The 24,347-nt window shown below is 38.1% G+C and overlaps 1 protein-coding gene across 3 annotated transcripts in view; it reads right to left on the bottom strand.

Annotated features, from left to right (window-relative positions):
- Positions 1-1,342: 1,342 nt before the first annotated feature.
- The window catches only part of LOC109913757 (E3 ubiquitin-protein ligase MGRN1-like), a 389,727-nt gene continuing 366,722 nt past the window's right edge, over positions 1,343-24,347 (bottom strand). Inside the window, exons 10-17 of one of the 3 annotated variants that reach the window (XM_048609429.1) lie at positions 23,086-23,245; positions 21,223-21,332; positions 19,696-19,919; positions 18,586-18,706; positions 16,607-16,667; positions 16,104-16,205; positions 3,671-3,824; positions 1,343-3,354 (exon numbers count right to left, since the gene is read on the bottom strand). In XM_048609429.1, coding sequence (XP_048465386.1) covers positions 3,712-3,824; positions 16,104-16,205; positions 16,607-16,667; positions 18,586-18,706; positions 19,696-19,919; positions 21,223-21,332; positions 23,086-23,245 — 891 coding nt within the window. In that variant the 3' untranslated portion in view covers positions 1,343-3,354; positions 3,671-3,711. Of the gene's footprint in view, positions 3,825-16,103; positions 16,206-16,606; positions 16,668-18,585; positions 18,707-19,695; positions 19,920-21,222; positions 21,333-23,085; positions 23,246-24,347 lie in introns of all 3 variants that reach the window. The other 2 variants (XM_048609431.1, XM_048609428.1) reach the window with 2 other exon arrangements.

Below are 24,347 nucleotides of genomic sequence, written 5' to 3' on the forward strand. Positions count from 1 at the left end.
GGGTCTAGGCCCAAAATGTCAGCCTTCCTGCTCCTCTGATGCTGCTTGGCCTGCTGTGTTCATCCAGCTCTACACCTTGTTATCTTAAATAAAATTCAGACAGGTATTCAGACCCCATCCACCAACCTAAACCAGTAGCTGTTTACAACTTAAATCTTTCAATTTTAACTACATTAACTGAATAAGGAGAAATTGATTAAAGCTTTCCTTTGCAAGCACATATTAAATGTGCTGTTGAATTATATTGCAGAACTTGTCAATACAGTCACAACCTGCCTTTCCAAACTGTACAAAATTGGTGCCAAATTTTCAGCAACCACTTAACATTTGGTTAGCATTGGTACAGCATGCATTTCAACAAGCAGGTAATAGTTCCACAGGGAAGCTCTGCAATATTTTTTAAGCAATGCAGAGACTTCTAGAGTTAACAGCAGCTTATAATGGACCAATCTTCTACACAGAAACCAGTCCCTCGTGTTTTGTACTGTACTTACCTCTTCAAGGAAGTGCCTTTATTTTAATTCTGTCTACAACGGAGATATTATCTCAAGGAATCCCACACAGGCATGGCAGCAAATATTTACAATTGGTTTACAATTACTTTTAGAATAACATGGGGAGGAGTACAAAGACAGACTAAAACAATAAAACAAAATCTAGCAAGTCCTTACCTTTTTGCTTTTGAATTAACTTTTTTCCATTCATTAAATCGAGGGTTAGAAGCAGTACATTATACACTACCACACTAGCTTCCTGCCTAGTAATTAGGGAAATACTTTAGGGATTTTGGCTGATTAAGGGAAAATCCTAGCTTCCATATATGATGATGGTAGGTGTTAATATTTGGGATCCCACATTCTATTATGAAGATATCACTGGTTATTATGTCAGAATAACTGCACTGATGCAACAGCAACTTCCTGTGACATCATAAAGCAGTTCAACTACTTTCAGTAGTTCATACCAACATTTTTTACAATTCAAATCTTGATTATATAGTTTGAACTTCACCGGTGCAGTCTCAATTGTACACATGCATCCAAACCTGTGGGATTAAAACAATTAAGTGGGTATGACCTTAAACCAGAGGAGTCACAAAGTGATTTAGGATGGATTAAAAGATTAAGCACTTAACCAGAAAAATGGTCCAGTCATAACAATACCGCAACTCTTTCTTTTCTCTCTCATTCACAGTATCCATTATTTGACCATAGAGTTTACTAACATGATCAAAATTGCAAAAGATTAAATACTGAAATACTCTGAACATGAAATGATCAGGTGTTGTTGTTTAGGAATAACACACCTAAAACTTTGGTGAAACATAGACTTAACAAGCTGATTAGTATTGCTTACTACATTTTATTACAACACAATATACTACAAACAAATGCAAAATCACGTTTATATGAAATTACAGTGAACTTCTTCAATCTTTTAAAAGGATGCACATGATACATTCTTTAATAAATGCAGTAATGAAGCTCCATGGAAATGAGTTAAAATCTACAATAGACAAATTTTAACATGATTCTACAGGATAACCCACTTTATGCTGTTCTTGTGTGCGATTTCAGTGTCAATTCACTGTACATTCAACTAAGCATCTATTTACAGTACAGCTTATAGAAAATTTGTATTTTCATTCAAAACAGTTTGAAATTCCAGATTTTGCTGAATCACAATCACCGGATCAAATGACAAGTTTATTTTTCCCCTCTTACAAATACTTTCATCATAAGATCAGGTACAAGGCACAGAGTAAAGACACCATGTCTGCAGATGGAACGGAATGAATTTACTGTATTACCATTACCTGAACACTCTTACCAAACATTGTAAATATTCAAGAATAATGTGAATACAGTAAAAGTGTACACTGCATGTGGATAAATGTTACATATATGCTGATTGTTTCACTTTCATCGCAATGAAGAGAGTTGGGAACAGACCGTAGTATAATAAAGAGACAGGCGATGTACACTGAACAAGGATCATTAAAATATTTTTGCCATTACAAAGTATTTGTCTGTGCTCTAATTCAACTGCATATTTTTACCATTCACTTTCTGTATCAATGTTGTTCTTCATAAAAGTTTGATGGAAAACTTGTTAAGAATGTGAAACAGAATGGGATAGAGAAGGGACACAATCCCTTCTAAAGGAGGACAAGCAACAATTAGTAAGAAACTACTTTAGGGGAAAAAAAAATTAAAGACTAGACATCCAGCAGCAATAGCATAAAATCTCAAGCAAAATGGTCAAATAAACTGCAATGATTAAGTTAACAATTGCATTTTTTTTTGAAAATTAGATTCAAAAATGTTGTAAAATGTCAGGCCATTAAAGGTTCGTTTTGGGTGCAACAGGAAACCCAGACAATGGCATACTGAAGGGATTTAATTTCCCAAAAATCCAATAAAATTATGGAACTAAATAAAAACCAGAAGAACTGCAGATGCTGTAAATAAGAAAAAAAAAAAATCGGAAATTGCTGGAAAAGCTTACAGGTCTGGCAGCATCAACCGAAGAGAAATCAGAGTTAACGTTTCGGGTTGAGTGATGCCTTTCTCAGAACCTGAGGCAGTTCTGAGCAAGGGTCACTTCACCCAAAACGATAACCCTGACTTCTCTCCACTGATGCCACCAGTTCTGCTGAACATTTCCAAAAAAATATGGGCCCATTTGATTTAGATAAGTCTTCAATATTCCATGCCACACTCATGTATAAATTTTTACAATAAATATCTCAATGACAGACAGATAAATAAGATATTACATGAGCTACACATTCAAAGTATACTGTAGGTTATAATAAAAATGTTTAAGGTACATGGTGGTTAAAGTAGTCAGAAAACATTATATATTTCTCAGGTTACAATGGAGAATAATCACCTGAATGCACTTCAATGGCCTAGTACATTGGTCTTATAGTTTGAAAGATTCATGGTTCAGTTTCCAGGAGTTCATTGGGTTAAAGAGGGTTGACAGAAACATATGGAACATTAAAGTCAGACATTTCAGCATGTTTGGAAAGATATAAAATTTTAAAAGTGGACTTGCACAAGAGAAAAAAACTGCACAAGTGATAAAGTAGATGTCGTCCAAAGTACAAACTCAGGACGTTGTGCTGCTGTTTTACAAATGCAACTTTATTTAAACCAATCATGCATTAAATGTTAGTTTCTACGCTGCAAAAATCCAAAACAGCTTCAATTTACATTAAATGGAATCATAAATAAATATCTTCAATGTTATACTTTAGCCTTGTATTATTGAATTTCTCAGTTAAGTTACCACCAAGTGTTAATGCTGCTTTCTTAAAAATGAAAACTTGAGCTGTCTTGGTTTTCCCTGTAAATAGTAGAAAGAAATGAGCTTTAAAGTTTCTGGCCAGTAAATGTATTTTCTATTACTGTAGAATGTGGTTTGAATGACATTATAGAATAATAACTATTATAAATTAGAAGTCTGAACATGGTCTGGAATAGATTAGTCAAACTGCGAAAATCAATCGAAAGGCAAGGAAAAACAAATGAGTCGCATGGTTCTTTTAAAAATATATAGAGCAAATGTCAAACAAGCACACCATGAAACATGGCAAACTGTCACAAAACAAGAGTTAATTACGCCATGGAGACAAGTCTGTGACATGGACAGGAGCGCTTACATGGCACATGCAATTGGTCATTCTGATGTTGGTTTGAATTTTCAAGCAATCTGGTTCTCATCCTCTATGTGAACTGTACTGGAGACAGCAAGAAGAGGCTGGGATGAACTGTTAGTGCTCTGGCTTTTCAAGCTTTCAGTCGAGTCTGAGGTTCCTGCAAAAAAAAACCTAACTGAAAAATCTCAGACTTGAAATGTGTGTAATTTAGCCAAGTGGGTAGGACTACTTCATATTCAATACTATACATTTGTTATAAAATACATTTACTCCCTTTGGGAAGATAAAGCACTATTTGTCATTTAATCATATACAAGTGACGTGACAATGTGATTACATTTCACATTTTCATGGAGATAGTACCTCTTTAATAAGCTATTCTATTAATTAAGTCAGAAATAGCCATAACTTCAATCTCTCAATTTACAAATTATGAAATGAAAGGCAATTAATAGAAGCTGAGTTATCCAAAATTTCATCATCTAGTTATTGAAATTTAATTTCTCCAAGTGTTTATTTGTCTTCCAACTCAAAATTCAATTCAAAATAATCAATCAACTCTTTAAAGAAATGCTTAGATGAGGTGCATCCTTGAAAAGTACCAAAAAAAGCTAACAAAAATTATTCAAAGGCAATGTCAAGGATATTAAGTTTTATTAAATTCTGATACAGTCTTGTTGGTGATAACCACAGCTGTGTGGCTACTTTAGCCTCATTTACGTATTTTTAAGTGGAATATGTTTAAAGACGCTAAGATTTAACAAACTGCAAATGCTTTGAATGTTAGGGGTGGATGGGGCAGTGAGATGAATTTGTTTATTTACGAGTAACAACTGGAGATAGAATTCTTAGCTATTCCATTTCTTGAACATGTACGTGTAGACAACCTTTTACCCCATTTGTTAAAACAAACAGTAATTGCACAAAACTGTCCATGGCTTTACACAAACTAAGTGACTTAAGGGAAACCCAAGATATTTCAAAGTTCTTCTCATTATGAAAACAATTGTGGATAAAGGAGCAGCAGAACTGGGCTTATTACCTTTAAGGGCTATTACAGATTTTAAAGATGGACTAATGTTTTGTGGGTATACATTGAATAATGATGCACATTTTCATTGCTTCATCACAAAGTAAACACCAGGCACAGCATAGCAGACAACTGAGTATTTACAGAGCACCTACATATGATTGCTATTTATATTTAAGCAAGTTAGATTATAAATTTAAGAGAGACCGAGTAGAAAATAATACTGCAGTTTGACAGAAAAAATGGCAGCAGAATAAAGTTGTTACAGAGATAGTAGGAACTGCCGATGCTGGAGAATCTGAGATAACAAGGTGTAGAGCTGGATGAACACAGCAGCCAAGCAGCATCAGAGGAGCAGGAAAGCTGACATTCCTCTGATGCTGTTTGGCCTGCTGTGTTCATCCGGCTCTACACCTTGTTATAGCAGAATAAAGTAATTGTTTGCAATTAAAACAAAGTATTTTAACCCTATTTTAACCCAAATCAAAAACACAGTATTTTTCCATTGGCACCTAAGGTATTCTTTTAATTAAGTCAGAAATTGTCATAACTTCAATCATTCTCATTTTGCCAATTATGAAAAGAAAGGCAATTGACAGAAACTGAGTTATCCAACATTTCATCATCTAGTTATTGAAATTCAATTTCTCCAAGTGTTTATTTGTAGGATTATTCATTAATCTCAATCTGAATTCAGAATCATCCTGGCAAACTAAACTAATCATACTTAGACAAGGTGCATCCTTGAAAAGCACCAAAAAAAACCTAAGAAAAATTATTCAAAATTGTTTGAAAAATAAATTAATAAACTATTTATCATGCTTAATTAGATATTTATTTACTGTACAATAGTCTTCCCAACTGTAATTTATATTTTTAATAATATTGACATGTACATGACATCAAACTCTGCTAGTAGGGACTGGGATTTTACTGAGCTGTGGCACAACACACTGGGAGATGAGTGGACAGCAACATCAAAAGGATTCTTCAATACAAAGTCCTCATTTAAAATTTGCCCTGTTTAACAATGTTTTACTTTAACGATAAGTTTAAGCAGCAAGTTAGTTAATGCTGCCTGTAATCTTGTTGAGCGTCGTGAGATTCAATTGAATGTAGTTTCCTGCATGACCTGATTGACACCTCCCCTTACAACCCTTTATCTGTTCTGACTAGGCAGTTGTGGGCTCCGGGATGCTGCCTCTTCCCCCTACCTGACTCACCCATAAGTCTCTTCCCTGTCCTTGTGGTTCTGTTGATGATCAAGATTCAATTTGAAGCTGGAGCACCGATGTCTTGAAAATGAGAGTCCTGATGGTTCAGAAGTGCTGAGGCTTTTTGTCAAAAGACTTTCAAAGCTGCTCCTGCCTCACTGCTCATCTATCAAGACCTCACTCACAGCAAATCAGAAGTAGAAAGCAAATTTGTTTGGACCGAGGCCATTTTTCCATAGTAGCCTCCCAGCAAGGGGAGAGACTGCCAGCTGCAGTGAAGAAGCCTCTTTGCAAATTCCCTAGGACACTGTGTGACAAGCATCAATAGCTATCTGCTGTGGCCTCCAATGTTGCCATCAGAGAAAGGGTACGCTTGTTTGTCCCAGCAGAAAAGTGATGTTCCAATTTCAGGATTGTCAAAGGCTGCATGTATGGCTGAAGCTGCATGTAAGGGCACCAAAGTACTATTAAGAGGAGGACCTACACAGGAATTTTCTGAGGGATTTAATTTTCTGCTGGTCAATTTCCTTACTCCCTGACACACTCTGAATTAGAGCAGGATATTTTGAATATTTCCATGGTACTTTCTACAGAGTTAGCAGGAAATGTGAGATACATTAAAATCTAGTCTAACTGATCACCCTCACCCATTTATACTAATTAGAACTGGGGAGACATTCTGGAGAAATGACATATAAGCTTACAAAATGAAAGGGCAAGGCAGCATTATAGGGCAGCTATTTAGATAACGCTTTGCAGAATGGGACTGAGTGAACAAACATTGAAAAAAAAACTAGTGAGGTGTCAAAGGGGGGGGAAATAATTACAAAAAGTCAAAATTAGTGTCTCTTCACTTAAATGCACATAATATTTGAAACAAAACAGATCAATTAACACCACAAACATAGGTTAATGAATATGATCTCTTATAGAGACATGGTTCCAAGCACATTATAAACTGGGAACTAAAATTCAGGAAACTGATTTTTTGAAAGGACAGTCAGGAAGGAAAGGGTGGTGGGGTAGGTTTGTCAGTACGGGATGGAATATATATCATAGCAAGAAATGATCTTGGACCGAAAGATGGAGTATCATAGCGGTGGAAGTGGAACATGAACACTTTTGAGTGTAGTCTATAGGCTCCTGAACAGTTGCTGCAAGATGGACAATAGATCAGGAGATAATGAGTGTACATATAAAAGGTACTACGTTAATCATGAGTGACTTTAATAATCATGTGCATTGGAATAATCAGATTGGCAAAGGTAGCCACGAGGAAGAATTCAGAATGCGTTTGCGATTGTTTCCTACAACAGTATGTTGTGGAACTGAACAAGGGATCAGACCTGTTGTATCTGGCAGTGTGTAATGAAGCAGATTTAATGAATGATCTTTGAGTAAAAGATCCCCTAGGAAACAGTGACCAAAATAAAGTAAAGTTCAGTGCTTAGTTAGAGAGAGAGAAAATTGGGTCAGAACCAACTGTGCTGTACTTAAATAAGTTGTGGAGGTGCTGGTGTTGGACCAGGGTGGACAAAGTCAGAAGTCACACGACACCAGGTCATAGGCCAACAGGTTTATTTGAAATCACAAGCTTTCGGAGCGTAGCCCTTTCCTCAGGCAATTATTTACTATATATTAATCATTTGGATGAGGAAAGTGAATGTGCTATAGCTAAGTTTGTGAATGATACTAAAATAGTTGGAAAGGCAATTGGTGAGGATGACACAGAGTCTGCAGAAGGATATAGAAAGGTTAAATGAGTGGACAAAAGTTTGGCAGATGGAATATAACTTGGGAAAATGGGAGGTTATGCAATTTGGCAGGAAGAGTAGAGGAGCTGAATATTATTTAAATGGGGGAAAAACTGCAGAAAGCTACAGCACAGAGATTTGGGGGTCTTCGCGCATGAATCACAAAAGACGACAGTCCAAGTTCAGCAGGTCGTTGGGAAGGCAAAGGGAAAGCTGGCCATTATTTTAAAGGAAATGGAGTATAAAAGATAGGGAAGTCTTTCCAAAACTAGACATGGTATCGTTAGACCATACCTGAAATACTGTGACAGTTTTGGTGCCCTTATCTAAGCAAAGGCAAAGATACTGGAGACAGTCCAGAGATGGCTTACTAGGTCGATCATGGGTATGGAGGGATTTTCTTAAGGAAAGGTTAAACTTGTACTCATTGGAGTTTCAAAGAATGGGGGCACGACCTATTGAACCACACACTATGCTTTCGGCGCTTGACAAGGTAGATGCACAAAAAGCTTGTTTCTCTTTGTTGGAGAGTTCAGGCCCAGAGGGCATGATGCCAGAGTGAGGACAGCCCACTTCAGACAGAGATTAGAAGGACTTTCTTCTCTGAGAACATAGCCAATCTGTGAAATTCTTTACCACAACAAGATGTAGAGGCTGGGTTGTTAAGAATAATCAAGGCTGATTTTTAATCAGTAAGGGAATCAAGGGGTACAGGAAAAAGGCAGGAAAGTGGTGTTGGAGATTAGTAGATCTACATGACCTTATTGGTTGGCGGAATGACACGCTTCTGTTCCTGTGTTTTATGGAACCTAAACTACTTCCCCTGGGCCAACATGAAACTGTGACACCCTTCAGTTAGACTACTGGGCAACAATCACTCCTGACTCTGACCTTAGCTCCAACACCCTCCATCCCCAAACCCCTACCAGGCAAAATCTAATTAGCCTCCCAAACATAAAACTACCCAATCTGAGTACACTCTCCCCCCACCCCAACTATATCTTCCCCTCCTCCATTGCCTTGGCCAGACCCCATGACATCCCCTCAACTACAGCTCCCAACCAATCCTGTGCTGCAAGCCATATCCTCCAACTACCTGATTCTCTGCCACCTGACCAGGTCTGACCACACATCCTAGACCAGATAACTTTCACAATTTGACCACCACCAACCATCCTGCCTTCAAAAACCCTGCTTCCACCAGACCATACATCCCAACTCCACCAACCACGCCCTTGGCCTCTGCAACTTCACTCTAGACCCAACTATTCCACCTTTCTGACCTGATCCTTCGACCATAACAACGCTAACAATCCAAGCCAACTACACAGCCACTGATCACTCCCCACAGGTTCAACTACACCACCCCTCAACCAAAGCCAAGCCCCGACTATAACAATCACCATCCAAATATCAGTCTTCAGAAAGATTTGAGTACCGATCCAACCCAACTGCCCTCTCAAACCAGTAATCAGCTTCCTATGATGTGACTGTCACTTCTAACCCAACACGACTACACTCCCTCCCACAACCGGTCTCTCGACTAACACTTCAATCTGACCCAACTATCCACTAATCTGCCAGATTACCATTACCACCAGCACACTCCACCCCCACCGCCCCACTGCTGTGAAAGCTGGGTTCGGAAGACTCTGGCAGAAATGCACTCTGGCGTTGGGTTGGGGGAGCTTTTGAGTACAGCAGCTTTTCAACAACCATCACTTAGAAAGATCCAGCCCCATATAAATCATTTGAAAGTGAACAAGTAGCACATAGAACAGTCAATGAACACAAATGGCTCAATTTTCATTACAATATCAAGGTTACCCTCTCCTTTCAGCTCCTAGTTTAAAAGCGCAGCCTTCCGCACTGGAATCTATCTATTGTGATAGGCAGCTGCATAGGATCCAATGCACCACTTGTGCTATGGTATAATCACACAGCATTAATATAGCACCAGATACTGCTACAGTGACAAGGTACCCTTCTCTTCTGTTTACATTGGAATCAGAGGTCCTCCTCCACAGAATGTCACCAGTCATCAGCTTATGCTCAACAACAACAACAACAACAACTGGAAAGGCACAGATAGACAACCCACAGTTACACAGGCACCACTAACACTCCCTTACCAAGCCCAACTGACCATTCTGTAAATATCAACCCAGGCAATGAATATCAACAGACTAATCAACTATGCTGAGCATCACATGAACTCATTTCATTTTTGCTTAATATCTACACAAGTCGATCCTTCTGACAGGAATGGGAGGTGCAATAGGGTGGTTTTGCCTCTAGATAACAAAGTAAACTGAAGCAACCAACAGGATTTATTATGCTGATACTGTTAAGTAGCTCATCAGTGCAGAGCTGGGACCAAAACTGGCATCTTCCCGACTGCTATGGTTCAGATCAACACTGGATACTGTTGGCAACATTTGGAACCCAACAAGCTTGGTGAACAGGCAGGAAGTGATTTTTTTTGTTGAAAAAAAGTTTATGTGTCATAGCCTTTAAAGGGAAACCAATAATTTCTCATCTTATGGATGCTAACTTTCTCTCCTCCACTTGTAACAGAATGCAAGGTCAAAAAAACAATCACTGAAATTACATTTCATAAATATCAGCAGACATGAGTATCATACTTTTTAAACTATTGGTGATACGAATTTTTCTGAGATTTGTTTCAATGAAAGTTCAGTCTGGAATAGCAAAGTATATATGGGGTTTTAAGTATGGGCTTTTAAGTACTGCAACGGATCAATTCAAAATGTGTATGATATACAGGTGTACTTTCAGGACATACTACATTAAAATTACCAGGTAAAAATCAAAACATAGGAAATGCTAGAAGTGCACTAAAGTCAGTGATGGCACAGAATGTGGATTCTCCACTAGGGTAGATAATGTCCCAAGTTGCTTTTAGGCGGAAGCTGGGGAAGAAAAATGTGGACGAAGAAATAGACAATTTATAGTGCAAGAGATGACTTTGGTAGAGTCATCTACAATAGATAGTGGAAAGTAAAATGGACTCTCAAAAAAAAAAAACACAATGGAATTCCAGAGTAGGGTCAAGGCTCCTGAGGGAATGTGGGTAATATAAAGACAGCTTGGGTAAGAACAGGTTGGAATACATGGAGCGTGAATTTTGGGAGGCTGGCGATGAATGCACTAGAGTATTCAAGCTTAAAATTGACAAAAGCAGGATGACATGTTTCTGCAGCAGGTTACTCAAGTGACGTCATAGATGTGGACACAAATGGTGTTGGTAATGGAAAACCTGTGGGTTTGAAGATCTCTGGCAGCTGTTTTGTAAAAAGGCCCCGACAGAAGGAAAGAACTTTTTGAGAGGAAAAGGAAATTTGTTAGCCAATTGCATGTCTTTGAGAACTCAGGAGCGGAGTGGAAGCAGAGCCACTAGTTCAAGGGTATCGCTCCATGAGAATTCAACAAGAGAAAATGGTAGAGGATGAAAGGATTGTGAAGAAAGGATTTCTAGCAAGTAGGACCAAAATAATTGATGGCTCTTTTAGCCTATGCTGATGGCCCAGGCTGGGAAGGGATCTATTTGAAGCTGGGGAACGGAGCAAAGTCATGGAAAGATTTCAGCACAACAATGCATTGAAGACAAAGGAACAATATTGGATGAGAATGGGAATGGTGGATAGATAAGTGAATCTGGGAGACCTGCTACATTTTGAATAAACTGGAGTTTGTGATGGGTGGCAATGAAGGGGAAACTGAATGATCAGGAGGGGGAAATCGAAGAGTGCCTTAGGTGACAGGAGGTCAATATAGTGGAAAAGTTGAACTTAGACAGAACAGAAGGAAGATTGAGAGAAATTGGTCAGTGATGAGATTTCAGGGCTGAAATGGTTAAGAGAAAAAGGAAGGTTGTGGGGCCACTGCCTCAAAGGAGCAAGTATGACAGCGTGAATCATCATTTTTTAAATCATTTTTACGCATACAAGCGAAAACACAACAGCTGACTTGCACGCAAATTCATACAAAAGAGAAAACAGTAAAGAGTGTTAACATACCAGAATTACTCTTCTATACCAATTGAGCAGGAATCAGGACCCAGAGCTGCCCAAATCAGCAAAATTATGGATAGAAAGGTAAGGATACATTAGATAGGTCATGGAGGTAAGTCAACAAAGAACACACAAAAATGGAATGTAGAAAGTCCTATTAATGACATGCAGAAATAACTTGTTAAAAAATTTGTGGGATGCATCTGGTTAAGCCGTTGAATGTTTCTAGGCAATTATGGATTACAAACCATCGGAGGATTTGGCTTCATTAAAACTTGAAACAGTTCTCAATATTTTCAAATTTATTAAATTATGCAAATACAGGCCAATTCAAATTACACAAATAACCTGCTGATCACAACCCTATCTTCAAATATCAGGAAATCTGAATGAAACATAGTACCAACAGAAAATTACTGGTAATATCTTGAAAACTTAATTTTAATAGACGATTTTCAGATGTGCTACATTTTGCGCTGTACCCTATATTTGTAGAAACAATAAAAACCATCCATTAAAATGGGTATGATAGAATCCCTACAGTGTGGAAACAGGCCCTTCGGCCCAACAAGTCCACACCGAACCTCAGAGCATCCCACCCAGACCCATCCCCCTATAAACCCACCTAATCTACACCTCCCTGAACACTATGGGCAATTTTAGCATGGCCAATCTACCTAACCTGCACATCTTTGGACTGTGGGAGGCATGCAGATACGTGGAGAATGTGCCAACTCCACACAGACAGTCACCCGAGGCTGTAATCGAACCCAGGTATCTATGCCTAGTGCACTATCCGCATTTCGCCGAGAACTGTGTTTAAACGAAAATCAATTGGCTATAGAGTTAGGTGGAATGAACTATTCAAATTGGTATAGTAAAGGTTTCTTAAGGAAGAAAGGTTTTACAATTCTTATCAATAAATTCTTTAATAGTCATTAATTTCATCGATTCCTTGAGTTTAAATTTAAGCCTGTACAGCCAAGATGAAAGATATTAATATTTACTTACAGGGTTCACTACACGAATGATTTTTAACTTCTAAAATCACAATCACATAAGTTGATGTACAACATCTAGATTTCCTAAAGGTCTTCAATACGGTGTCATATAAACTAATATATCAGATCAGAACATGAGGAGTCAGAAGACTCTGTCAAAATGGACAGCAAACTGGCTGCAAGATAGAGGGCAATTCTAAAGGATTGTTATTTAGAAAGGTAGATAGAAGGAAGTGCTACTGGGGTCACTGTTGTTCATAGCTTACATTAACACTTCAGGCTCTGGAATCAAAAACACCACTTTTAAGTTTGTGGATAACACTAATGCTTTTTCAGGTCGAGGGAAGAGAATACGGATGTAGTCAATTCCAAGAAGCACTACAGCTGAATAAACTTGCAGAATGGGGACATAAATGACAAATGAACTTCAACACACTTATAACAGTTTACACATGGCAAGACAATTAAGGACACCACACAGACAATGAATATAAGTATCTAAAGAGGACAGAGAAATAATGAGATTTGGGAGTACGAAAACAAAAATCACTAAATGTTGAGGCACAGATTAATACATCCATAAATTGAAGCAAAGCATGCACTGGGGTTCATATCAGGAGAGAGAAGTGGTTAATCTGTATCAAAGCTTGGTTAGGTCAGACTTGGGAGTACTGTGGACAGTTCTGATCACCATATTTAAGAACGTAGAGGAACTGGAAGGGACGCTAGAAGATTTACAAAAATGGCACCAAAAATGCACGATTACACCTATTGGGGAAAATGTGAACAGTTTGAAAGAAAGACCTAAGGGGTGGTCTAATATATGAACTTATGAAACATTTTGATAAGAGTAAGGGGGAGAACAAAACTAGAGGCCATCAATATACAACAGTCAAGAAACACAATAGGGAATTCAAGACAAGGTTTTTCTTTTAACCAGAATGGTGGGAATGCCACATTAAGTAACTGAAAGGAAGTAATATTTTACAGGAAGCTAGGCATGAGGGAAAGTGGTACATAATTTTATGTTGATAAAGTTGTATGAGAAAGGATTCCAAGAGATCAGAGTGGAGTAGAAATGCAAACGTAGATTGGCTGTATTCTGTGAAACAAGGATTTGTGATGGATAGTTAGCAACAATAAGGTAGACATAGACAGGAAATGATTTGAGATTTTCAATTTACTTCCAATTAAATGCTCAACAGTTTTCCATTCAAGTGAAACAAAATGTGTGGGGCCTTCCTTAGATTAAATAGAAAGAAATATTAACACAAAGAACCTCAGATAAGTCAACTGAGATAGAGGAAATAGAAAGCATAAAAAGTGTGTGTGTATTAGGAAGAAAGCCTTAGTGCTTTGTGATTGGAAATGAATGAAAAATGAGCCAAATCTGAAACAAAAACATGCTCACATCACAGATCCAATGAAGATTAGAAAAATAAATGCAAAGACGTTGTAGAAAATTGAAGGAATGGTTTAAAATTTGAGAAAATTTGAGGTAAAAAATGGTTAGACAATGGGGTGAAGGGAGCAAAAAGATTTTTAAGCAAATTAGCACGAGCAGGATAGTGAAGACACTGCATTAAGGCCTAAGAAGAATTTTGTAAAGAAAACTGAAAGTGGCAGAGATACTAATCAAGTACTATGCCATCATTTTCATAAATGAAGTGGATAGGGGCTGTAGAAGCACTTGAATGAATCTTTTTCATGTGGTTATCATACAGATAAACTGTATTAAAGAACTGACTCAAAGACAGGTCTTAGGATCTGATGATACAGAAGACATCAATTAGGTGGCCTGCAATTAAACTTTTGCATGTAGGTTTGAACATTTCATTATGCAGGGTTTTGAAAGCAATAGAAAAATGTGTAATTATGACATCAAATGCAAGTAATTAGAATTATTATTGTACTGAGAAATTTCAGGTATGAAGAAAAATTTAAAAGATTGTTTCTATTGCTCAGTCTGGTACTTACATAGGAGCACAAATTAAAATGGTCACAACTTTAATTAAAAGCTAGAAATTTTCTTAGGACACTTGAAATGTGGAATTTCTCCCATAAATCAATGATGTCGCAGAATCCTTAAAGCTTTTTCCAGTCCTCTGGATTCATGTTCAAGAGAGAGAAACTGTAAAGGGTGTGGAATCAGAGGGTTACAGCACTCAAACAGGCCAATTATACCAGCGCCAGCTCTCAAAAAGTTATTTTACTTAGCTCCACTTAGGCAACCTTTATTAAAAGCGTTATACATTTTTCTTTGTCAAACATTTACCCACTCCACTTTGAAAAGCCTTTATTGGATGCTGCTTCCAGCACTGTTTCTGGTAGGATAGTTCATGTCGAACAACCATATAATTACGATTTTCTGAACCTGTCTGTAAACCCACATATCTTAACATGTGAACTAAATAATCAAAAACATTTCAAAGACTTTGACAACGTATAAACTATCTGACACCCAGCACAGCAGCATTTGTGGAAGCAAGAAAGATTGCATTTTAGGTAACAAAAAATATTCTACAATAGTCTTTTAGGCTTGCATTATTCAAGCATGCATGCAAACATTTAACCTATATAGTTGTTGGGTATTATTAAAGCACGTTTTAAAAAGGATTATGACTACAGCAGGCTAATAATTTTGAATTGTTTCATACCAATGACTTTTGATCTCTGATCACTGGTAGGTTAGCAAGTTGAGGCCAGTTTCCTGATAATTTCCCAACTATTTATATCTTCTGGATAGTACTGATGCTCTACAGGTATATAGTTCCAGTGGTCCCACTTATCATCCACCTCTCCATACCTCAACTCAGTGAGTGGTTAGTAGACAATTCAAATCTGGTAGGGGAGGTACTGTAGACAAGCATACAATACTAACTCTACATGGCTTTCTGGATAGTGGTCAGAAGTCAGAGCCCTGGTTAATTTTCCTCTTTTTAACCCACGGACATGGTGACCAACTGCAGTGCCCTTGCCATAATTCAAGAATCAACAATGGGACTAGCCAACTCTGCATGGTGCACTGGATAACTTTCAATTCGAGGTCAGGAATTTGTGGGAGTAGGAAGAGAGGGGGAGAAAGGAAGAAATGAGAGGGAGAGAGAAAGAGACAGAGAGAAAGAAAAGGATTAAGACTTGCATTTTCATGGAGCTTTTTCATCATCTCTCAGGAATGAAATGCAACAATTGTTATATGTAAGAAATTTGTTAAAACATTGCTACTTACCAAATAAATAACCAAAAGGTGCATTCGCTGAAGTTCTGAACATACTTCAAGTTTGATAAAGAGACACGTTGGTGTACTATTCATTCAATCCCACCACATTAATAAGAAATATATTAAATTGCAAAGACATATAGAAGAAAGAAATTTATAGAAAGTAAAACAAAGGGCAAGTACCTGGCAGGGTCATTTCTAGACGAGTATCCCCATCTTCCTCAGTATGTCTATTGTGCTCATTGTTGCTATCTTGTACTATTTCCTCAGAGTACGTTCTATCGACTGGAAGAAAATAAACAGTTAGGGAACACCCTAAAAAGTGCTTCCCAAACTTTTTTTCTCATTGTGACACCATTATGGAGAGAAGTTGCGAAGCCCCAGCCCTCAGGGATGGCATTTCAAGACTCCCTGGACTTACTCAATTACCTAAGAATTAATTATTAACAAAAAGGGCAACCTGAATTTTCTTTTTAATGTTGAGTTATGATGGCATGAAGCACTCTGTCTGAAAAGGAAACTGCAATAATAATAAAGTTTGAAAAAGAATTACAAAATTACTTGAAGTGGACAAGTTTGCAAACTGTTTCCCTTTGAATCCTAAAGGATATCTTATTATGCGAAAAGGAACTACTTAAATACACGTTGTGACTGTTGTTATATCATTCTATGATTAAATAACTCACTTTGATCTTGTGCTTCAATTTCTGGGGTTTCTGCAATTGTAGTATTCTGAAAAACAGAAACCTATGTTGGTTGTCATACAGTAAGTCAACATTTCAACTGAATTCACTTAATACCATATTTCCATAACTTTCCAATCTCATGACAATACTGGTAGAGAAGCACCTTACAGAATCTCGGTTACCTCCTGTGGGAAATATATTTTGACTTTAAACAGAAGCTTAAAATCATAAGACGTTAGAGCAGAAGTAGGCCATTAAGCCTGTTCCACCATTAAAGACATCATCGGCGATCTGATAATCCTCAACTCTACTTTGCTGCCTTTTCCCCTTAACCTTCGATTCCCTTACTGATTAAAAATCTGTCTATTTCAGACTTGAATATACTTAATGACCATGCCTGAACAGCACTCTGCAGTAAAGAATCCCACAGATGTCTCTGGCCTTTCCTTTCCTCAGAAGGGCAGCACAGTGCCACAGTAGTTAGCACTGCTGCCTCACAGCGCCAAGGGCCTGGGTTTGATTCCACCCTCGGGCAACTGTCTGTGTGGAGTTTGCACATTCTCTGTGTCTGCGTGGGTTTGCTCCGGTTGCCTCCCACAATCCAAAGATGTGCAGGCTAGGTGGATTGGCCATGCTAAATTGCCCATAGCGTTCAGGGATGTGTAGATTAGGTGTATTATAGGGGGATGGGTCTGGGTGGGATGTCTGAGGGTCAGTGTGGACTTGTTAGGCCTAAGGGCCTGTTTCCACACTGTAGGGATTCTATGACCATGACTATGAGATTCACAACACAGAGTGTCGTAATTGTGTGACCTCCTTATTCTGAGATTATTTCCTCTGATCATAGACAGATACAATATATTTTTCCCTAGATAAGGAGCCCAAGCCTGTGGCCTGACAAGTGCCTTATGCGGTTTTAGCGAAACCTTCCTATTTTTATACTCCATTCTCTTTGAAATGAAGGCCTCCCTGATTACTCACTGAATTTAAATGCTAGGTTTTTATGATTCCCAGATGAGGACTCTCAAATCCTGCTGTTCTGTAGCTTTCTGCAGTCTTTCTCTATATAAATCATAGCCAGCTCCTCTATTTTTCCTGTCAAAGTGCACAACCTCATTTCTTCAAACTCACTTAACCTGTCAACATCTCTCAACTGATTCTGTGTCATCCTCAACACATGCCTTCCCACCTGTGCCTGGGTCATCCAATAACTTGGCTACACTACATTCGCTTTCCTCAACAAAGCCATTAATGTATATTGTAAATAACTGTGGCTGCATCACTGATCCCTGTGACACCAGTCATAACAGGCTTCCATACTGAAAATGTCCCCCTTATCTCAACACTCTCTTCTTGCATTTATTTTACTTGATTAAGTTCAAAGTGACTAATTTCAGACTTTCCTCTGCCATAAAATCTGAAGTTTCACTCACTTGTCTCACTAAGTTACTCCAGTTTCAAAATTCAGAAACCTGTGGTGACCATACCCAAGTTACAGATTATATCCAGTCTTTTTAAAGGCTGATCTTCTCTTTTGAGGTTTGTGCTCATGCTTTTTGTACTTTTTATACTTAAAAGTATTAACAATCAAGTTCAAGTACAGCATGGATACATTTTCCGAAGAAGGGTTCCGAACCAAAATGTCAACTTTCCTGCTCCTCTGATGTTGCCTGGCCTGCTGTGTTCCTCCAGATCCATACTGTGTTGCCTCTGGATTCAATAGTCCATCCTCTTTGTAAAACAAAAACTACAACTTACTTCCAACCTCAAACATTGTGACCTGATTGCAATCTTTATTTCAGTCTTACAGCACAGACACATTAATACATACATATGTTTGCAAACTTGGTCGTGAAACCATAATTGTTTTTTACTCATACGGGATTTATATTAAAAAAAAATTCCCTGACTGAATAACTTCTCTAAGCTGTTTTTTCTGAAAAAGGTCATTCACAGTAGTTTCAACAACTCTCTCTTACTTCTTGTGAACTAGACATATTGGGCTGTTGTGGTCCATTCTTCTGCAGCAGAATATCGGAATCTTCTGAAAGCTTTTCTTCATCCTCCTCTTGTATTGGAGAAGATGGAGAGCGCAGACTGCTGAATTTTAAATTAATACAATTTCATAATTAGACCCCTTCATTATCAAATATAAACCAGATTGAAATTAGACATAGGAACATAAAACTTAGGAGCAGGAATAAACCATTTGGTTATTTAGGCCTGCTCCAACATTCTACAAGATCACAGCTGATCTGGTTGTGGTATTCTATCAGGTCAATGTCATTAGTGCAGAGGCATTTGCACAAACATTTTCGGTATATAATGTAGATTATTACTTGGATTTTTTTCCCTTGTATGCAAATTGGAACAGACAAAAAACATGACGACAAGACTGAGGCATCTTGATTCTAGTTTGAAATAAAAACACCAAATGCTGGAGAACGCAGGAAGAGAAAAACAGAGTTGATGATTCGAATTTCAGTGAGCCTTTGTCAGAATTGATCCTGGTTTGCAATTTAACATAGACAGTTTATTACCATTGGATTCTCTAAGATAGATATCTAGCTGGGCATCTGGACATAATCCTATTCTGCGAGGAATAGTAGAAAAATCATTCTTCCCCTGACTCCCCAAAGTCTCCTTCCGTCCCAGTATCTCTCTTCTTCCTGGTCCAATTTTATTTATTGTGCCGATTGACAACATTGTAATCAAATTGGATGCAATCCTGTCAATGATTGCAGTTACTGCTATCAGGAGTGCAGCCATGAATTCAAAATATCAGGCAAAGCATTTTTATTTATAAAATCGACAATAATTTTAAGCAATTTTAAAGCCAATTTTCAGTTAGAACTGTAAAAAAATGACTGACAATTTTAAAATAATTTTAGCAAATCATAAAATGTTAATATCAGTGATAGCCTCTATGAACATTGCATCAAACTGAAAATAAGCATCACAAAGTTTAGAATGCAAAAATACATGTGTGTAAGTTACACAAATCAGTAAAACTTATTCAAACTGTCAGATTTAGAATTTGGTAAATGGTAAACTAGACGAAACTGGTGAGAGTATTGATAGGCACTTACCTTTCTGAAGATTTGCTCAGTTTGGGCTTTTGCGGACAATTATCTATTATCTTGTCCATTGTGGACAGCTGCCTGCTTGATGTACACAAACCATCCCCAATCCCAGAATAACTGATTTCTTCATAAAGGGGAGCAGAAGGAATAGATGGAGAAATTGAACGAAGTCCATTTAAAGCTTCCAGTAAGGAAACCGGCTCAAATCCAGGAGGAATATGTTCAGATGTCTGAAAAAAAAAGACAGAGGAATCAAGTTAGCAAGGAATTTTTGAAAGTCTTCAAAAACTTTGGAAGTAAAAAGTTAGAAAGAGGAGGCAAATAAACACATTTGAAGTGAAAGAAGATATAAAATCTAACTTTCTTCACTGTACTTACCTGTCGAGCAACGAGTCAAAAAGTTTTACTTGCACAAGCTGAGAAACGATTGGCCTAAAAACTTTACCCTTTCGTTCCTACACCTTCAGGGAGCAATGTAGATATCTAATACAAGTAATTTTACTGATGAAGCATGAAAGTTGGTACCCACCAGTTAAATCAATAGAAGATTTATTAAAAAGTGTTTAATTTGATTTCATAATGCACAAAGATGACTCAGATTACGTTAACTAGAGGTTTCTCAGCATGCAAGGCCTAACGTTACTAAAGGAGGAAAAATGATAATTTTGAAAAGATATGAAGTAGGGATATGAAGTTGATTTCTAAAGGCACCAAAAGACAAATACTGGCAATATTCAGAAAAGGACAGGTAGCTAAAGGCTCTTCCAGCAGTAGATACCATAAATTGAGATACTATGGGTCAAAAACATACAGGATATGAAAACTAGGAATTAATTTTAAAACAAAAACATTATTAACTGCAGTCACACTGTATTCTTCTTGGAAAAAAAAGAAAATTATAATCAACTGAAGAGGTGGAGACAATCAAGTCGACCGACCCTCAAGCTGAACGAAGATCTGTAAGAATTCTATTCTCCTTGTACAAACTGATCTTGTTTGGTTTTAGTTTACGCATTAAAATAATGACATGTTATTATAATGATGCTACTCCAATGTCACACTGATTTTTTTTTTGTGGGACCGGTGTACATTGGTTTTAGGCAGAATTTAGTTCACTGCATTTCATCATTAGGGTTATCAAAACTTCTGGATATATTTGAAATGAAAAACACATTGAAAGCAACACTAACTGATCACTAACATTTAACTTTGCTGATGGCTTGTTACTACCATTTGAACAGTAATAGTAGTATGTTCCCAAGATGCAATGCAAGGAAAGCAAAAGTTGATGTTATCAACTAAATTTGCTTGGTTGTTTGCACAAGTCAGAGTGTACTAACATAGTGACATTTCGATAAGTATCACAAGTATAAAATATTCACATACTAGCTGTAAAAGTACTAATAGACTAAAATCAGTAAAAACGAGATTTCAAAATGTTCATCAACAACAGGCATGCAGCGGTTTTTAAACAATTCTTCTAATTTTAATGTAGCAACGAAGAGGAGTAAGTAAACAACCTGACCGACTTACAGAATGATCATCATGGTCCATAGTCTGTGCTAAGACAGGACTAAATGAAACTGGTGACAAGGCCCCGGGTTTTTTCCTCACAGCTCGGATCTGCAACAATGCTCGAAATGCTAGGAAGGAAAAAGCTTTTCATGAATATCCCATTCCCAATCCCAATCAAGGAGACCGGTTCACAGCAAATTTGACAGATAAGGAAATTCAGCATCAAACTGCCTATTGACATTTTTCAGACAGATATTCTCAACGTCCAGTTCATCTGATGGTTTCTGTATGTTTAAAACAGGTAAATATTATCGGCAAGCAATTTTAAAGACTATAAATTCAAAGGATAGAAAATAATTGGTGTTAAATGTACTGCTAGGCAAGATACTAACCATACCTGATAGGAAGGTAACAACACAGAATGCTGGAGAAACTCAGCAAGTCTTGCAGCATCTGTGGAGAGAGATTAAGAGTTAACATTTTGAGTATGGTATGACTCTTCATCATAACTGAAATGTTAACTCTGTTTCTCTCTCCACAGATGCTGCCAAACATGCTGAATTTCTCCAGCACTCTGGGTTTCAGATTTCCAGCATTCACATCACTTTGCCTTTACCTGATTAGGAACAGTGTAGGTTCAATGCCTGTTCTCTGCCAGGGAAGCTGTGAAAGGGGACTTCAGTAGCCACTAACAAACAAGTTCAAAGACAGATGAGATTTTTAAATCTGCTTGCAATCCAAGGAACCCCGACTGGCAAACAAGAGTGTGGGGATGCTGGATACAGATAATGCTGTGCTACACAATGATGCAGCATCAACCCCTTCGCTGTAGTCAAGTAACTGTTAAATGCTGACTGCCTTAATTCCTGGAAAATTGCCCGCTTTGCCAAGTTAGGAGCTGCTATTTAGTCAATGAAGCATTAGTCAGTATTACAGGGTTAGCTAACCATCTGGTCCAGATGCTGAAATGCAGATTGTTAATTTAAACATTCTGTAACATATTTATACGGCACTTTTAATGTGATTAATCATCCCACATCTCTACACAGAAACAACAAAGCAAAATTTGACACTGAGCTACATAAGGCAACGTTACGGTAATTAATCAATATCCTTGATCAACAATGTAATCTTTAAAGAACGTCTTAATGAGGGAAGTGAAGCTGAGAAGCAGAAGTGCAGGGAGGGAATTTCAGAACTAAAGCCTAGGTACAGCCAGTAAGTGTGGTGCACTGAAAATTGTGGCTGCTCCAGATGCTGGAATTAAACACATATCTCAGAGAACTGTATGGCTGAAGAATATCAAAGAGATGGAAGGGGCAAGGCCAAAGGATTTTAAAATACCGATCAGAATTTTAAGATCAATACTTTACCAGGACATAACACAGGTCAGTGAATTCAGGACTGATCAATGAATGTGACTTGGCTCGAGCAACGACATGGACAACAAAGTTTTGGATGATCCCAACATTATAGAGGAAACTACATAGGGTAATGACCGAAAGCACATTGGAATAGCTAAGCCCACAGATAACAAAAACATGAAAGGGGTTTTCCAATAGCAGATGAGCTAAAGCAAGGGTAGAATTGGGCAATGTTAAGGAGGTGGAAACCATTGGTCTTAGTTGGACTAGAAGTCGGTTCTCACATGCTAACAATGATAGCAATACTGAATTTTCAGATGATCATGTGAAACTACTGCATGGAGTTCAGATACAGGAGGGACTGAGGATACATGAGGGGGTATGGTGGTGGTGGTGACACCAGATGTAACAGCATGGGAATGGAGTGAGATGTCATAATTTAGTACAAAAATCATACAAATAAGCATTAATCTTCAACATGTTTGCTTTGTGATTGCTAGCATTTTACAATACTTACGCAATCTGCAGATCGGACAGTTATTAGCCTGGTATCGGAGGGTGTCTGCACAGGTGCTGCACAAGCACAGATGTCTACAGGGTAAGATTAAGGTATCACGTAGGTCAGACAAGCATACAACACACTCATTGCTGTTGTCACTGTTCTCATCATCAGAAGGCTGCAAAGAAAGGGATTTTACAAATTTAAAAAAAAGCAAGTAATTGTTTTCACACTGCTTATCAGCTGCATATGTTTCACAGAACAACTATGTTCCAGCCTGCGCTATTTTCCACTCCCTTACCTTTTGAGGATTACATTCTGTTGGCAGAGACCAGAAACTGGACCTATTGCTCGTGGCAATGAGCCTGCCTGCTGGCTGGATAGCTGGTGACAACTTTGGTGTGCCCACTGCCCCATCACAATCAAAATAAATCAGGCACTGCCTAGTCACTTTTGGGACTCCTTGATCTTGCAGAGGAACCTCCCGGCCTCTGAGAGCTACAGGCTAACCACCCCAAAACCTGAAGAAGCTCAAGCAGCTTGCTGGAGGGAGTGTGTGCTGGGGGGGCAGGAGGATAATGGCAGGGGACTAGCGAATGCATGAGGGCAAGTAGGAGTGGGAGAGAAAGAGCAGCCCCTGACACAGGCAGGACTCTGATTGCATCAAACAAGGCGAACCCTACCAACAAGGCTACAGGCATTCCCAACAGTTTACCTGGTGGATTCCCCAAAAGACATGACCCCTGTCTGTTGATGACAGAATATCAGCAGTTGACTTAAAATAAATAGAATACCAGTAGTGATAGGGTGGGGTCCTTATTTAGGTACTTAAAGATCTCAACTGACCTTCAGACAGGAAGCCTGCTCTCAACTGTTCCTACCCCAGATTTAATGTGGAGTGGGAGGAGTTTTCAAGTTGGGAAGACAAAAGAATTTCCATCCGAGCCTATCACTATATTATATGTTTCAGCTGCTCATTTGGGGCGGTGAGTTAGAAGGAAGTTCTGCCTCATATCTTTTGATTTTACAATTAGCGCTATGTGCTCTGCCAGGACATGGATGGAAGAAACAAATGTTTAAATAATTGTTAAAATAAATCAGTTAATTTGCTATTAGCTCCAATTTAATAATTGACACTAACATACTTCAGGGTTTTTAAGCTATCATTCTACTGGTCTCATCATGTAGAATGCAATGTAGGTTATCGGTGAACTGTAGATGCTGGAGAATCCGAGACAACAAGGTGCAGGGCTGGATGAACACAGCAGGCCAAGCAGCAT

Source organism: Rhincodon typus, chromosome 21 (genome assembly GCF_021869965.1).
Source record: "Rhincodon typus isolate 14 chromosome 21, sRhiTyp1.1, whole genome shotgun sequence".
NCBI classification, from domain to species: Eukaryota; Metazoa; Chordata; class Chondrichthyes; order Orectolobiformes; family Rhincodontidae; genus Rhincodon; species Rhincodon typus.